The sequence below is a fragment of the Moschus berezovskii genome, chromosome 16, assembly GCF_049115385.1.
Source record: "Moschus berezovskii isolate FMDL1 chromosome 16, NW_MosBer_1.0, whole genome shotgun sequence".
NCBI classification, from domain to species: domain Eukaryota; kingdom Metazoa; phylum Chordata; class Mammalia; order Artiodactyla; family Moschidae; genus Moschus; species Moschus berezovskii.
This window is the reverse complement of record NC_142475.1, coordinates 26,385,116-26,403,133: the sequence shown is the minus strand read 5'-3', so window position 1 is coordinate 26,403,133 and position 18,018 is coordinate 26,385,116. Positions and strand designations below refer to the sequence as shown.

Below are 18,018 nucleotides of genomic sequence, written 5' to 3'. Positions count from 1 at the left end.
ATGAAATTGGAAGTAATAAAACAACTCAAAGAATTTTATTAGGTGAGGCCTTAATAACATTACTTCACTCCTTCAGCAATTTTTAATCTAGTTTTTTATTTTTCATTTGATTGTTTGTTAACTTTTGGTTATTTAAGACAATATTTTTGATTTAGTATAGTGATTCATGGGGTCGCGGAGAGTCGGGCATGACTGAGCGACTGAACTGAACTGAACTGAACTGAATAAATTGGTGCTGTGGACAGGGAGGCTTGGCATGCTGTGATTCATGGGGTCGCAAAGAGTCGGACACAACTGAGTGGCTGAACTGAACTGAAACCCAAATATCTAGTGGATATTGCATGGGAACATTTAACTTCATAAAGTCATTTGTTTTAGAGTTGAAACACTATGAACTGTGTTCTTTTGAATTTCCCATGTGGTCTAAAACTAACAGATTATCAGCAAATAACTTTTTAAGCATTAAAACAAAAATTGAGCCCATAAATTAAGCTTTCAAAGATACGAAGAGTATATTATATTCTAAGACTAACATATAAAACTAATCATAATATTTTTCAACATCTAATTATTATCATTCTGCAAAGTATATATATATTTTTATTACTTATGCCATCAGGTCACAAGAATGTTAATCAGCATGCTAGCTTGAAAAAAAGGAAAAGAAAAAAGAAAGACATTTCTTCATTTTCTCTCCCTAACATCTACACAGTTTAGGGAATTAATCCCTGATCCCTGGTCTTATCATAAGAAAATTACAGCTGTAGTGAGACTGTGATGAACAATGTTGATTGCATATCTACTAGCATGCCTGAGACATAGTAGATGTTCAGAGACATCAGTTCTTCCTGTTATCAAAAAAAATCTAGCATATTACAATCCCCCTTGTTAAGTAACTTATGGAACTACAAGCATGTGTTCGTATGCACCCGCACACATGCATGTGTGATTTGGGGTTGGGTCATTCTAGTGCTCTATCTATATGATTCCAAATTCAGTCTTTAATCCAGGATGAAAAGTCAGTTAAAATAGATTTCTTCGTGTCATGCACATAGCCTTTAGGGCATTTCCTATAAATGTGTGCTTGCATCTTTTTACTGCCACAGGAACAGGATAAGAATGTTTTCATGGAGTAAATGAGGCCAATTTTCACCAAAGCATATTTGAGATTGAGGTTTTAGATGGCAGAGTCTCCATGAAGAGGCATTTAAAAGCTGAAGTTTCCAAAACTGAGTAACATATTCCTCATAAACAAGGTGTTTGTGTGGGTAATGATCATTAGCAATAGGTTTCAGAAAAAAGTCACAAGGTAGGGATATACCCTGGAGAGGGAAAATGCCAGTCTTTGAGGGCACTTAAAAGTACCCAGTACTTTTCAACCCAATCATTAAAATTCAGCTATTACTGAATCAACACCTAGGGCCCTTTTGACACTGGGAGATACCAATTAGCCAGATCTTAGTAGATGAATCAACTGAAAGGGATTAAAGCAGGACCTGAGAGATTCACATTTACATCTCTCTAATAATCACTGGAATAGAAGAGCAGGCCTGTTGTAACTGTGAAGATATATTAACAGTGAGATGAAATCAATTTTAGCTCTATTGAACATAAAGGTGACAAAATTTTTCATTGCTTTGATTTAGAATCTGTAAACAAAATATCACAATCACAAACATTTGAAAAAAAGAAAAGAAGAACCTACAAAAGACAAGCAGGCAGGCAGGAAAGACATTTGCAGACAAGTTAAAATCCAGTGACTACAATGCTCATTGGGGTCTTCATCTGGAAGTGTGATAGTCAGTCTTTGGTCACTTAGAATATCAACTAAGCTTTTGAGAATGTTTCAGACCTTTCAGCTAGATTCAACTAGAAGGATTTGCTTGACATGGCTCAGTTGTTTATACATGGGAATGCTCAAAAATAGGATTTTCTTCCTTAAAATTTTCAGAGGAAAAAGTAAAACCTTTCTCTAGTCTTGGTTATGCTTTTCAATATTAATCATGTGTTTGTGTCTTCACAGTTATTTAATCTAGTTGTTTCTCCTGTCTTACCCATCATTTTGAAGGCTTGAAGAGTATAGAACTGGACTTATTTAAACATCAAATCTACACATCTTCTCAATTAGTGATTTTGGTTATGTTGAGGTTTTGGTTATTTACACTAAAGCTGAATGATGATCATCTACTTTGTAAAATATAAAAAAGTCAACTTAGAATTTTATAGGCATTATAACATTTTTCAAACAGTGAATATATTTGTCTGAAATCTCATTTTTACTCAACAAATAAAATTTTTTTTTCTATACTTCACTGTAGTTTCAGATATTCATGAAGACAGCACTGTACATTATTAAAATGAAATGTTAAATGAAAACACTAAAATTTTTCATGTTGCCAAATTCTCAAATGTATAAATAATCTGGAGGGGGTGAAAAAATACATTTGATAAAGTTATGTTGAATATGGTAAATTGATGCCTTGATTTTATCTAAAATTCACAGCCCCAGAATATATAGTGAAACGTCTCAAATTAAATGGAAAGTTTCCACCATCTGGATCTTTCACAGATCTGCTCAATTTTTTTTATGATGTATATTTTTTGGTATGAGAATGAAACAGAATCATTCTCATGGGATAGAGTACCTTGGGCCAGGATTTATTAGAGCATCGGCAAAGAATTTGTCTGCTCTGCTGTCACATACGAGTATTGGCTGTTTCCTCTCTTGGGTTGATAACTGCACAGATTCTCATTTTCTTTATCATCCATTTTCTCTACTCCATCAATCAACTTTGGCTGAAGGTTATTTCAGAAGCCAAGCAGGTGTCATCAAAAGACACCTTTGTGGCAGACAAGTAAGTGTCGCTGACGGTGATATCATCCAACTCTGTGCTGAAATGGTCGGACTCCTTGATGACGCTGTAATTTAGGGTCACGCTGTAGTTAGCCGGTTTCTCTACTGGCTTCTGCTTACAGTTGCAGAGCTTTCTGAAGGCTGCACGAAATTTCTGGGACATGAGATTGTAAATCACTGGGTTGATGGCACTGTTGAGATAAATGCAAATTCTGCAAAAGAGCAAGAACCAATTTTCTTGGAAAGGGCTGGAGAGAAATGAGTTGACAACCACAAGGGTTCTGTAGGGCATCCATAAAAGGGCAAACAGGATGACAACCACTGCCAGCATCTTGGTGACCTATGGAGAAACAGAAATGCAGTGCAAACACAAATTAAAACAAAACAGGACAAAAGTATGAAAATAAGACGACTCCCCCTCTGCCCTCTTCCAAACTTTAGTCCCAAGGCAAGGACTTGGGTGAGGGCAGTTTATTTGGGAGATGAACCCGGGGAGCAGGGTTAAAGGCACAGAGGACAGAGTGACAGAGGAGGAAAAGCCAAAATAAGGTGTATTTTTGACAGCTCCCACCGTGGAAAACTTTGGGTCAAGTGTTATAGTTGGATCATTTGTCCAGCTTGGGAGGCATTTATTCACCAACTGCCCTTTGTTGAGAGGTGCCTTGTTTAAATTGCCCTGTACCTCCAGGATTTTCCAGCCTGGAAACTTCTGGGGGCTTCAGAGAGAACCTTGAGGTGGAGAAGAGGACAGTGAATTCAGTGCAATGTTCTCTGGAGCAGGGACCACCCATGATAGCCATGAAGTCACAGCTGAAATCCCAGTCTGAGAATGTGACCCAAGTTGTGAGAAGTGTCTGCGGTAAGCATTAGGAGACCTTGGATCCAATCCCATGTTTACTCACCTTTTCTTCAAGAGGAGCACTTTACATATTTTAAAATCAGTTTTCAGTTATCTTTAGTCCCTTGCAGTGTTTGAAAAAGTTCAGCTTCCTCAGCCCAGACTTTCTAGATGTTCTGAACTTGAAAGTACTTAAAATAGGAGGGACTGATGCTTCCTCCTTTAACCTCCCAGCTGCTTTTCTGAAATCCCCACTGCCAGCCTCTAGCTTGTTTTGGCATCAAGAGAGATCCCACTGTGTAGAAATAAGGATTCCACAGCTAGACATCTACTCTGTCATTAGTATCCACTATAAATTTGGCTCCTTGTACTTAATCCTGATGACAGAATCCATCTTACTCTTCTTTGTTAGAATACTTTCCTTTCCTGACTAGTACTCCTTCTGATTCTGGGACTCTGTCTTACCCTTTAACCATATCTTGTCCATCCCAGGCACTCCTACAAATCCTGCATTGTGGGGGTAATGCTGTCCTCTTGCTGTTATTCTATAGCAGTTGTCTCCTTTCTGAGCTTCCCAAATATGATTTGCTGTAAAACTTCTAATTTTTATCTGACTCTGTGTGACCCCATTGACTGCAGCCTGTCAGGCTCCTCTGTCCATGGACTTCTCCAGGCCAGTGTACTAGAGTGGGTAGCCCTTCCCTTCTCCAAGGGATCTTCCCAACCCAGGGATCAAATCCGGGTTTCCAGCATTGCAGGCAGATTCTGAACCACCAGGGAAGCCCACTTATGGACACGCATAGCCGTTATAGCTTTTTGAACCACTAATATCTTTAATTTTAATAGCTCCTACAACTTCTCCGCAATGGTACCTAAGTACTATCTATCCACCCAGTCTCAACTTACTGTGTTTCCATGGCTTCTGGGGCCATTTGATCACTTTCTTGAAGCTCTCCCTGCCCTTGTAGAATGTCCCCCAAGCCCTCCTGCTCTACCTTATGTCCTGGGTGATCACTGTTCACTGTTCTACTGACTCGGTGCAGGTAGGATAATTACATTTTATATTTGGCTTACTGGGGCACAGAAGTTGTTCAGTAGAAAGTGATATTTCCATTGACTAATATAATACCAAGTAAAACATTCCAGAGATCCTGCCTTCTTTCAGAGATAAGGAGGATCTATTCAGACAAGAGGTTAATGGAAGCCTGCTTTTTCTTAAGCTGACATTGAAGATTAGGAGTAAATACTTTAATTGATCCTAGGAAATTAAAAGCTTAATTCAGTGATAAGTATTCTGAGCTTTGGAAGGAGCCATAGTAATTATCATCTTTGTCATCATTGTCATCACTCACATCTCTGTTTTGTCAACTGCCTGGTACTTCAGGTTCTCTGACATCAATCCACTGCTTCACACTTGCCAACATCCTCCGAATCCTTGCCAAGGACTGAGCATCCTATATTTGAGCCCCTGGATTAATTTACAGCTAGAATGCCAGCATTACATTTGGGTCTTTTTTTTTTTTAGAACTCTTTTTTTTAAAAATTTTTATTGGAGGCTAATTATTTTACAATATTATATTGCTTGGTTTTGCCATACATTGACATGAATCCGCCCTGGGTGTACATGAGTTCCCCTTCCTGAACCCCCTTCCCACCTCTCTCCTCCCTTTATCCTCCCTCTGGGTCATCCCCGCACACCAGCCCCAAGCATCCTGTAACATGCAACGACCCTGAACTGGCGATTCGTTTCACATATGACAACATACATGTTTCAATGCCATTCTCCCAAATCATCCCACCCTCACCCTCTCCCACAGAGTCCCAGAGACTGTTCTATACATCTGTGTCTCTTTTGCTATTGAGTCTTTTTAATGGTCTGTCATAAAGATATGTAAACATGATCTTATTTAATGCTTATTAATGTGTAAGCTAGTATTTTGCATATGAATAAATTGAGGTTTAGAGAGTCTATGTGATTGTCTAAAGACATGTAGCTAGTAAAGGACAGCCATGATTCAAGCTAAGTCTGCTTAAGCCAAAGCCCATTCTCTCTTCTTTATAGTTTGCTCTCACTGTGAGACTCGTTTTCATTAATGAGATTTCTACTATGTTATCCCCATATGGTGCCAAAAACATTCAACTTCTTCTAAGTATAATTGCAACTTACTTATTGCTGCTAAATTTTTGAACTTTAAGATTGAATTTTATCTATTTTTTCCCTACTCATGTGATGAGTTGACTCACTGGAAAAGACTGATGCTAGGAGGGATTGGGGGTGGGAGGAGACGGGGACGACGGAGAATGAGATGGCTGGATGGCATCACCGACTCGATGGACATGAGTTTGAGTGAACTCTGGGAGTTGGTGATGGACAGGGAGGCCTGGTGTGCTGTGATTCATGGGGTCACAAAGAGTCGGACATGACTGAGCGACTGAACTGACTGACAAAAATTTCAGGTAAAACACTAAATCTGCATTTAATATCTACCTACATGTTTTTACTTAATGTGAGTGAGGGAGCAACTTTCATTGTCTTAGAGGAAAGCAGTCAGTTTTTAGGTTAGCACCTCTGCCACTTGCTCCCCATGTATACTTTGGCATCACTCCCCACACTTCTTATTTCAATGAGTTATATTTGTCCACCTGTCCAATAGATGGTGAACTTTCTTCAGGACATGAGTAAGTTTGTTCATTTCTCTTTCCTTGGGGATTTAATTCAGTATGTGACATAAGAGAGGGCTTCTTAGGTGGCTCAGTAGGTAAAGAATCCGCCTGCAATGCAGAAGATGCCAGCAGATTTGGGTTCAATCCCTGGGTCAGGAAGATCCACTGGAGAAGGAGATGACAACCCACTCCAGTATTCTTGTCTGGGAAATCCCAAGGACAGAAGAGCCTGGTGGGCTACAGTCCGTGAGATCGCAAATAGTCAGACACAACTGAGCGCGCGCACACACACACACACACACACACACACACATGACATAAGATAGCTCTCAATAAATGCTGAACAAATTCAGATAGAGAAATAATCATTTCAAAATATGTAAACATGATCCTTTTCTGTGTTTTAACACTCCAAAGTATTGGTAGAGAATTTTTGTAAACATTTAATTATTTTTAACATTAAAAAATCCCTTTTAAATAGAGATTAATTAGTAAAATGAATCCTTAATACATTTCAGCTTTTTGTTTGAAATATATTTCTAAAAATTTTAAGGCTTGTGGAATGAAACAAATACAACGATGTTTCTATGACTGACCCAGAGGAAAAAATGTCCCCAGTGGGCTGATAGAGAATACATTTAATTTCACTCGGAACTGTTTTAGTCAATTCTGAATATCTCTGCTGCTGCTGCTGCTAAGTCGCTCTAGTTGCATTTAATCACTTTCTAAAATGTTCACAAGTGTTTAGTGTAGCCATAGCTTGGATTTTAACAGTTTCTTAATATAAGAGCAAACACCTAGAAAGGAAATGTTCTGGAGACTGTCTTTCAAACCCAATTAATTTTGCTGTTAGTTGTTGAAGTTTTACTTCTATTGTGATTCTAAGCAAGTGACAAAAATGCAAATTTGAAAATATCTTTGTACCATTGTTTTTTTTCTTGTGTGTGTTATTTTATTTTTTAATTAATTTATTTTAATTGGAGGCTAATTACTTTACAATATTGTAGTGGACCATTGTTTTTAAGCACTGACATTTTGCTGAGGAAGTGCATGGGATATACAATGAGTTGAAAGGTTACTTCTTTACAGAAGCCTCTTCCCCAGGACCTACTGGTCTTTGAGAAATAGCACGAAACAGTTTTCAGGGGGAAATGATCTTATCATATAGTTTTGATTGGGAAGGAATTTATTTATCCATTTATTTCAGGATATTCATTTTGCATTCCTACTGGGTACCAGTTAATCTTCTGGCTCTTAAAGATTTGACAGTGACCCAGAGACACATTGCCAGTGGCTTCATGTATTTTACAATCTGATACAATGCGATCAATGCTAAGAGAGAGGTAAGTTTTGGTTCTACGAGAGCCCCTGATCAGGATTTGGGGTTGAGGATTGGTGAGTGAGGGTTTGGTGTCAGTGATAGTTAAGCCAAATCTGAAGGTAAAGAGAGACAGGACAAGCGTTACTGCAGAGATTGGGTGTGTGTGAGAAGCTGGCAGCATGAGATAGTGAGGCATGGTGTGAGGACCAGAAGTAACTTAGTGTGCAATTTCAACTGGAGACCATGGAAGGAAGTGCAGTGACCTCCTTCTCTAGGAAGCATGGAAACCATTACAAAAGCCATCGTTTTCTGTGGGGTACTTGGTATTCCCTCTGTTAGGATAGCTGCCAAAGGAGATGCAGAGTGTTGAGTTCTAAAAGCATCAGCTTCATGGAGCTAAGAAGTCAATGAAGAAACAGGCAGTCATTTTTGCAGAGTATATTGAGGACCAGGAGAAGAGGTCATAAGAATCAGTTAAGTAAAACACAGTGTTCAGCTTGAGAAGCTGCCTACAGAGATGGTTAAGGAGAAGAGGGTGGGATCAGGAGGGTCTAAGCTGGGCAGGCCTCTGTCCTTGGCCACCATGGTGAAGGGCTGTCTTTTTCATGTGGACCAGCTTGAAAGTTTAAAATCAAGCCCTGGCTCTTTTGGGCTTCTCTGGTGGCTCAGATGGTAAAGAATCTGTCTGACAATGCCAGAGACAGGGGTTTGATCCCTGGGTCAGGAACATCCCCTGGAGAAGGGAAAGACTGCCCAGTCTAGTATTCTTGCCTGGAGAATCCTATGGATAGAGGAACCTGGCGGGCTACAGTCCATGGGGTCACAAAGAGTCAGACATGACTGAACGACTAAGCACATATGCATGAAACCTCCCCCATTAACCCAATAGATATTTTACTCTTTCAACATTTAATTATACTGAATAAGTGGCATATAGTTCTCACAAGGAAGTTTTAACTCAATCCTCAAAACCTCATTTTGTTATCTTTATAAAATCTCTAGATAAAAACTTTATTCAGGTATTTCTTTTCTTACTTTAAAATTATTTTAAACAAAGATGTGAACTGGATAGGTGTCTATCTTATTGTTAAGGTTGAGAGTACAGCTCCTTGAATGGATTCAAGCTTAACTTTGCATATGTGTGCTGCCTGTGAAAAGCCAGAGGCTAACTATGTTCTCTATTCTAGGCTGCTGAAGAAACTTGTTTTCCTAACTACCATCTCTAGTACTAGTACTATGACTCTTACTACAAATTCTAAAGCTATTAGCTAACATTTGTATCTTGCCTTTAAGAAAACAGTGTTAGATTTATAGAAAAGTCACCGAGTGTCCAAATACTTGACATCAAAGTTCCACTAAGACCTTACACTAGTATGGTGCATTTACTTCTTTGTCACAATGACTGACAGTTCTTACACAGAATTAGCTAACTCCATACCTTATACAGATTTCATGCCCTTTTTTCTGTTCCAGGATTCCATGCAGGATATAATATTATAGTCATTACGTCTCCTCAGGTTCCTCTGGGCTGTGACCAATTCTTTAACTTTCCTTCGTTTGATGTTCTTGATAGTTTTGAGGAGTATTATTGGTGAGGCATTTTATAGAATATCCTTCAGCTTGAGTTTGGATGATGTTTTCCTCATAGTTAAAGTGAAGTTATGGAATTATTAGAGGAAGGCCACAGAGGTTAACTGCCATTCCCGACACAACATATCAGAGGAACAGGTTACCAACTGGACTTGTGACTGATGACATTAAATTGTACATTGCTTTATAGAGATATAATTTACATATAATTAAGTTCACCCACTTAAAGTATACAATTCAAAGGTTTTGCAGCCATTATCACAATCTAATTTTAGGACATTTTTATCATCCCAAAAAGAAACTCTATACCTATTAACAGTCATTCTCTACCTTCCCCCATCCTTCCCAGGCATGGACTGTAGCCTACCAGGCTCCTCCGTCCGTGGGATTCTCCAGGCAAGAGTACTGGAGTGGGTTGCCATTTCCTTCTCCAGGAGATCTTCCCAACCCAGGGATCGAACCCAGGTCTCCTGCATTGGAGGCAGACGCTTTACCATCTGAGCCACCAGGGAAGCTCTTATATTTTCATAGACTTGCCTATTTGAACATCTCATGTAATTGGGATCATGTAGTCTTTTGTGTCTGGCTGGTGTCTTCCACTTAGCATAATGTTTTTTAAGGTTCATCCATGTTGTGGCATGTATCAGTACTTCATTTCTTTTATTGCTGAATAATATTCCATCCTGTGTATATACCACATTTTATTTATCCACTTCTGATAGCTATTACTATAATGCCTAGTAAAAAGTCCTACCTGATTTTACAGATCAGGACTCAAGAAAGTAAAAGAGCAAAGACAAAATATAAACAGTTAAAACAACCCTCTTAGACTATTTTTGTAAACTTGGAGACCAACTACAAGACAGAAAAGCATGAGTAAGAGGAAATAAGTATTTTTGGAGGAAAGCATTATTTATTTATGCAAATAAAACCTTTCATTTATTAGGCAAGCCTGTTTGGAGTAGGTTCAAGAAAAGATGGAAAAAATGGATAGGGGTTATAAGCATACCTTTTGAGAGTTTTTCTGGGAAAAGGAATAGAAAAGCAGAAGAGCTATCAGAGGGGGATGAAGAATCAATATTTTTTTTAAAGATGAGAGACATTACAGCATCTTTGTTTGCTTTGGGAACAATCCTCATGGAGAGGGGAAATTTTATGATCCAGATGGAGAAAGAAGACAATTGGAAGAGCTATGTTCTTGAATAGACAACAGAGTCCAGTGCAGAAGTGGTGTGTTTGGCCTCTTCTCAAGTGTAGACACAAAATTACTTTTTCAATACCTGTTTTTGTTGTTGTTGTTCTTCTTAGCTGTGCTTGATCTAAATGATCAAGATAATCCAGGGGAAAAAATGCCACTTTCTTGTCAACACCCTGAATCCTGAGTGGAGTCCTGATAGCAGTTAATTGCTTAATTTCTTGAAATTAACAAAATACTTTCATTGCCCTTAAACCATTTTCTGTTCATGTCCCAGTGAGATCTGTGGAACAGGTGTTATTATTCCTATTTCATTGATGAATGGTAAATAAGCTCAGAGAAGCAAAGTAATGTCATACAGCTCACCTATAAAGGCAAAGCTAGTTATTAAACTAAGGTCTGTTGACTCTAAGTCTCACTTTCTTTCAGATAATTACAAAAATCAACATATATGGTAAGCTGAAGCCTTCTAATTGCTGTAAATAATGTTTATGAAGTATTTGAAAGGATAATATTGTGAAGGACAGGGAAGCCTGGCATGCTGCAGTCCATGCGGTCACAAAGAGTTGGATACAACTCATCTCCTGAACAAGAATGTCAGCAGGAATCAGTGACAGCCCTGGAATTACATATGATTTTTGCCCCAAATGGGAGTGTTACATTTAGGAAGTATTGATTAGGGAAAAATTGTCATAACAAGGCAGACAAGAATCCTTCATACCAATGTATATCCTAGGGAAAAACAAACAAGAAAATTTAAAATGCAAAAGTAATAAAATTACATAAAAAAAAATGGAAAATTCTGTCTTTTGGGGTTATAGCCCAATTAATACTATATCACTTATGAGGATCTGGTTATGTAAAATATGAGGAAATTTTGATTAATCAAAAATTAGTTTATTTGTCCATCTAGGAAGTCATTGGGAATTTATCAATATCTCAGAGTACTCTGGGAGATTTAGTTGAAACTCTTGTACTGATAAAGAAAATTTTTTTTCTGGGTTTTGATTCTGTGTATGGTTCAGAAAAAAATCCTGTGCTTGGTCATGGGTCTTGCTATTATCCAGACATTCCTTCCTGAGAGATAAAGGCTGTGACATGGTCCTTCTGCATGTGAGTGAGGGACAAAGTATAGTGGGCATCTGGCATCTTGGTTTCACAGTTCACCTCTGAGCTCTGAGACTGAACAGGTCACGTGACATGTTTGAACCTCATATTCTGAGCCAGTAAATAGGCAATCTGGCTTTCTCTCTAAATCTCTCCAATTTGAACATTCCATACAAATCTAACTTATATGCTACTAACGATGAGACAATATTCAGACATGTTTGTGATCATTTTCACATGACTGGGTTTTGTTATTGGGGGTTATGCGGCCAGGCAAAGGGAAACAGCCCCTGGGGCATATGTATCCCTCCGTTCAGTTCCTAACCACAGTGATTGTTGATAATCATTTTAATTGCTGCATTCAGAGAGGTGATGCAGTTTCTGGAAGTGCTGAAGAAATGACTAGAATTTATTTTAACATCCTGTAGCTAACTAAGAACACAGTGCTTCTCTAGACTCAGGACTCTGGCTTCTAGACCTACGGTTGTTTCTCTTCGAAAGTTCATTATAACTGAAATATTGTTGAAGACGTGGCACTATAGAAAGATATACAGGTGTCACTTGGAGAAGAAAGCAAATAATCGAATCCTTTTTCAGGAGTACTGTCAAGTTAAAAACTGAATCTGTAGAAGTTTTAAAAAGAATGGTTAGACAAAAATTACTTAATAAAAGGCCCACTTAAACACTTAGCTGTCATTTAGTGGCAGAATATCTAAATTGCAGGGCAATTTGAAAAATCTTTCTTAGAACTGAAAAGGCAAAGTCATATAACAGATGACAACCACATCAGCAAATGTATTTGAAGAATATTTACCACTTTTCTTTTATAATGAATGATTTTCAAGAGCGTCAAAACAGGTAACTTTGACTTTTAAATAGGCTCTTTATCAGGTTGGATTTCACATTCTATAATGCTAAAGTTCTGTTTTAGGCTTCATGAACACAGTAAATCAACAACTAACTTCCATAGGATTGTACAACAGGTTGGGAGAAGTCCTTCGTACACATGCCTGTGATGTGATGTGTTCATGCACAGCTGAATTATTACTGAGTAAATATTTTTTGCAAATGTTAAAATATAATTGTGGAGGTCTATGTAGGGGTAGGGCTCTTTAAATTAGCAAAATGCTCTAGTTCTTGCACTTCTGGCTGAAATACTCTTATTTTCAGAAGTGTACTTCCTCTGGACACATTTGTTGGTTAATGGATATAAAAGTTAGCCTTTAATCTTCTAATGCCATTCTTTGAAGGGTAACAATACGTTCTGTGTTTGGAACTTATCCACATTCTCTTGTATCGCTGCATATTAACAAAATGTTCTGTTACTGGGAATATTTTTCCTCCCAGATGACCTGTGATCAATGTGATTGATGACCCTTTGCATTTTGTGACATTAATTGGCACAATGGAAGGAAAAACTTGACAACTATGCAAATCTGAATTTAGCCAAGCCTCAACACTGATAGGGGGCCCCTGGAATTTTCCAGTTTAGGCCTGTTCTGCTTTGCTTTGACTTACTGTCTTCACAGACAGTTTAAAAAAGACAGTTATTCTCAATGTGGATGTTTCATATCTTGGAGTGAGATCATTGATGGTATTTAAAAATTGAATGATGGGGCCGGAGAAGGGGTTGGAATCAACTCAAAGTCAGCAAAAGTATAATAAAAGTGAATAAAGTCTGAGTGGTGATTCAAGGTTGTGAACGGCCATAACCTGTGTTGTGGATTACTTGCAGATTTCTTGACAAGAAGCCATACAGGAATGCTAAGGCATAGGCTTCTTGACTCCACCTGTCAAGTACTGTATCTAAATGTTCCACTCAGAATAGCCATTCTGGTAAGAATTTTGAAGTGTTTTGGGGCTCTATTCTGATTTTAAAGGTCCATGAAAGTATTAGCAGAGGTTCCCAGTAGAGACATGGTGGTTGTCTTTGGTGATGGCTGAAGGTGGAGAAGGAAAAGTTAAGTGAAAAAAATGGTGATACAAGACTTTTCAAGTGTTGTAAATCTGTAAGTGTGGTCAGTTCAGTTCAGTTCAGTTCAGTCGCTCAGTCGTGTCCGACTCTCCGCGACCCCATGAATCACAGCACGCCAGGCCTCCCTGTCCATCACCAACTCCCAGAGTTCACTCAAACTCATGTCCACAGAGTCAGTGATGCCATCCAGCCATCTCATTCTCTGTCATCCCCTTCTCCTCCCGCCCCCAACCTTTCCCAGCATCAGGGTCTTTCCCAATGAGTCAACTCATCACATGAGGTGGCCAAAGTATTGGAGTTTCAGCTTTAGCATCAGTCCTTCCAATGAACACCCAGGATCGATCTTCCTTAGAATGGACTGGTTGGATCTCCTTGCAGTACAAGGGACTCTCAAGAGTCTTCTCCAACACCACAGTTCAAAAGCATCAATTCTTTGGCGATCAGCTTTCTTCACAGTCCAATGCTCGCATCCATACATGACCATGGGAAAAACCATAGCCTTGACTAGACAGACCTTTGTTGGCAAAGTAATGTCTCTGCTTTTTAATATACTATCAAGGTTGGTCATAACTTTCCTTTCAAGGAGTAAGTGTCTTTTAATTTCATGGCTGCAATCAGCATCTGCATTGATTTTGGAGCCCCAAAAAATAAAGTCTGACACTGTTTCCGCTGTTTTTCCATCTATTTCCCATGAGTGATGGGACCAGATGCCGTGATCTTTGTTTTCTGAATGTTGAGCTTCAAGCCAACCTTTTCACTCTCCTCTTTCACTTTTATCAAGAGGCTTTTGAGTTCCTCTTCACTTTCTGCCATAAAGGTAATTCCAGTGAAATTGAAGAAAAGATTTTTTCTTCAGTGTTCTATGGGGGTTGAGGACTTCCTCAGCTCTTTTAAGCAGAGCTGTTTCCTGAGTGAGATGATTATGGGGACAGAAAACCAGACTCTACATCCCAGGGTGCTGCATGTGCCAGCAGAGCCTCGAGTTGGCCCTCTGTGGGGGAGATTCAAGAGCAGTGGTGACGGTTGGTGTCACAGGGTGGCACACCTCTGTGTATAACACGATGTGGCCTTTCTGCTGTGACTCCTCCAGTTCTCCAGAATAATCACTGAGCATCACCAAATCCCAAGTGTGAGTCACCTCTTGTGGAGAATGCTCAACACTCTGTACCCAGCTTTGATGTGGGATGAACCTTCAAAGCTTGTACTTTCTCTCAAGAACAAAGATAGGGAGAGGCACGGACACATGAAGAGTAGGAAAAAGAGGTGGAAGGTTGAGCTGTTCCAGTTAGTAGAGCCAGGGCTCAGGGCAAAACGATACCAATGCCTCTCAGGGTGAGAGAGACCTGAATGGTTGTAAGCCTCACTTTCTGAGAATCTCTGAGAGGCTGTGTGAGGAGGGGACTATGCAGTATTTCTTCACATGTTTCAATCTGGAATGAAGAAAACTAGATGAAAATGAGAGGTATACCAATCTAGAAAAAGGAATTGGCAGATGAAAGAGAGGAAGAAAATGAAGATGTATGAAGTGCCTACTGTGTAGCAGGCAATGTGCTTGGCACTTTCTTCACAACTGCCTTACTTTACCTGCATTTTACAAAGGATAAGACTGATGCTGAGAAAAGTCATACACTAAAGAATAAAGCCACACTTTAAGGAGATGTATGTTTGACTTGAAAATCTCCTTATCCTCTTTAATATAATGCCTAGAATTTGGAGAAGAAATATTTTTTTCCCTAAAGTTTGCAAAAAAAAAAAAAATCCAAATGAATGAATGAATGAAAGTTGCTCAGTCATGTCCGACTCTTTGAGACCCCATGGACTATACAGTCCATGGAGCTCTCCAGGCCAGAAAATGGGAGTGGGTAGGCTTTCCCTTCTCCAGGGGATCTTCCCAACCCAGGGATTGAACCTAGGTCTCCCACATTACAGGTGGCTTCTTTACCAGCTGAGCCACAAGGGAAGCCCAAAAATACTGGAGTGGGTAGCCTATCCCTTCTCCAGCGGATCTGCCCAATCCAGGAATTGAGCCAGGATCTCTTGCATTGAAGGCGGATTCTTTACCAACTCAGCTATAAGGGAAGCCAAATTAAAAAAACAAACAAAAAACCCAGAACATGTGCTTAAAGGTTTGAACTGATGAAGGCTTTATGTGCAGAAGAGTAGGGAGAATGAAAACCTAATTCTTAAGGGAACCCTCCTTCAGTGTTGGTAGGATTGCAAACTGGTGTAGCCACTGTGGAAAACAGAATGGCAGTTCCTCAAAAAACTAAAAATAGTTACCATAAGATCCAGCAATCCCAGCAATTTGGGGGTATATATCCAGAAAAGATGAAAACTCTATTTCCAAAAGATACATGCAGTCCACTCTTCATAGCTGCACTATTTACAATAGCCAAAACATGGAAGCAAACTAAATGTCCAATAACAGGTGAATGGATAAAGAAAATGTGGTATATAATACACAATGGAATATGACCCAGCCATGAAAAAGAATGAAATAATGCCATTTGCAGCAACATGGATGGACTTAGGGATTATCATACTAAGTGAAGTAAGCCAAATAGAGAAAGACAAACACCATATTATATCACTTCTATATTATGTAGAATCTAAAATATGATACAAATGAACTTATTTATGAAACAGAAATAGATTCACAGACATAAAGAACAAATTTACAGTTACCAAAGCGTTGGGGAGGAATAAATTAGTAGTTTGGGATTAGCAGATATAAACTATTATATATAAAACAGATAAACAGCAAGATCCTACTGTACAGCACAGAGAACTATATTCTTTATCTGATAATGAGCCATAGTGAAATAGAATATGAAAAAGAATATATATGTTCTTCAATATATATTCTTTATATATCAGAATCACTTTGCTGTACATCAGAAACTAATACAAGATGTAAATCATCTATACTTCAATTTAAAAAAAGAGCCCACGGGCCAGTCGATATCCACCTGAGTAGGTGCGCCAGTTGTACACCCAGAAAACCGAGTGGCAGGGACTGGGGAGGTGATAAGTCGCAGAGACCACGCTCACCAAACACCTGGTCCCCTAAGCTGCTCGGACTGGGGAAGGCACAAAACGCAGGCCCAACTAAGTCTGTGCCTTTGTGGAGTACCCGAGAACCTGAACTTGAGCCGCTCAGACCTGGGAACTGCATACAACCCGGCACCGGCCTCGGACAGTTCCCAGCAGAGCAACCTAGAGCCTGTCCAGTGTAGACTGGGACAGCACATGCGCCGTGAGTCGGGGAAAACCCAGTGTGACCAAGACGCTGCGAGCACTCTCCACAGACGCCAGAGATATTTGTCTGCAGTGTTCCTCCCTTCCCAGAACAGGACTGAAAAACTGAGCCTTAAAAAGTGTCCACCCACCCCCTAATATCATGGCGGAAATTAGACACTGAAAAGACCAGCAAACAGAAGCTAAAACAGAGGGAACCACCTTGGAAATGACAGAGTAGTCTAGAGACTACTCCAAGAATAAGACCAAAAACCAGAGGCAAGAGGCTTAAGCCCAAATCCTGAGAACACCTGAGAACTCCTGACTCCAGGGAACATTAATCGATAGGAGCTCATCAAACGTCTCCATACCTACACTAAAACCAAGCACCACCCAAGGGTCAACAAGTTCTAGGGCAAGACATACCACGCAAATTCTCCAGCAACACAGGAAAATAGCCCTGAGCTTCAATATATAGGCTGCCCAAAGTCACTCCAAACCCACTGACATCTCATAACTCATTACTGGACACTTCATTGCACTCCAGAGAGAAGAAATCCAGCTCCACCCACCAGAAAACCGACACAACCTTCCCTAACCGGGGAACCTTGACAAGTCACCTGTCCAACCCCAAACACAGCGAGGAAACTACATAATAAAGAGAACTCCACAAACTGCCAGAAGAGGGAAAAGCCACCCCAAGCAAAGCAATGTAAGCAAGATGAAGAAGCAGAGAAATACCCAGCAAGTAAAGGAACAAGATAAATGGCCACCAACACAAACGAGAGAGGAAGATATAGGGAATCTACCTGATAAAGAATTTCGAATTTTGGTGGTGAAAATGATTCAAAATCTTGAAAGCAAAATGGAGTTACAGATAAATAACCTGGAGAAAAGGATTGAGAAGATGGAAGAAAGGTTTAATAAGGACTTAGAGGAAATAAAAAAGAGTCGATATACAATGAATAATGCAATAGATGAGATCAGAAACACTCTGGAGGGAACAAACAGTAGAACAATAGAGGCAGAAGACAGGATAAGTGAGCTAGAAGATAGAATTGTAGAAATAAATGAAACAGAGAGGAAAAAAGAAAAACGAATTAAAAGAAATGAGAACAATATTAGAGACCTCTGGGACAATGTTAAATGCTCCAATATTCGAAACATAGGAGTCCCAGAAGAAGAAGACAAAAAGAAAGACCATGAGAGAATACTTGAGGAGATAATAGTCGAAAAC

The 18,018-nt window shown here is 39.4% G+C and overlaps 1 protein-coding gene across 1 annotated transcript in view; it reads right to left on the bottom strand.

Moving 5' to 3' along the window:
• Positions 1 to 2,786: 2,786 nt before the first annotated feature.
• The window catches only part of TRHR (thyrotropin releasing hormone receptor), a 54,308-nt gene continuing 39,076 nt past the window's right edge, over positions 2,787 to 18,018 (bottom strand). The window contains exon 2 of the mRNA XM_055432644.2: positions 2,787 to 3,194. Coding sequence (XP_055288619.1) covers positions 2,787 to 3,194 — 408 coding nt within the window. The remainder of the gene's footprint in view (positions 3,195 to 18,018) is intronic.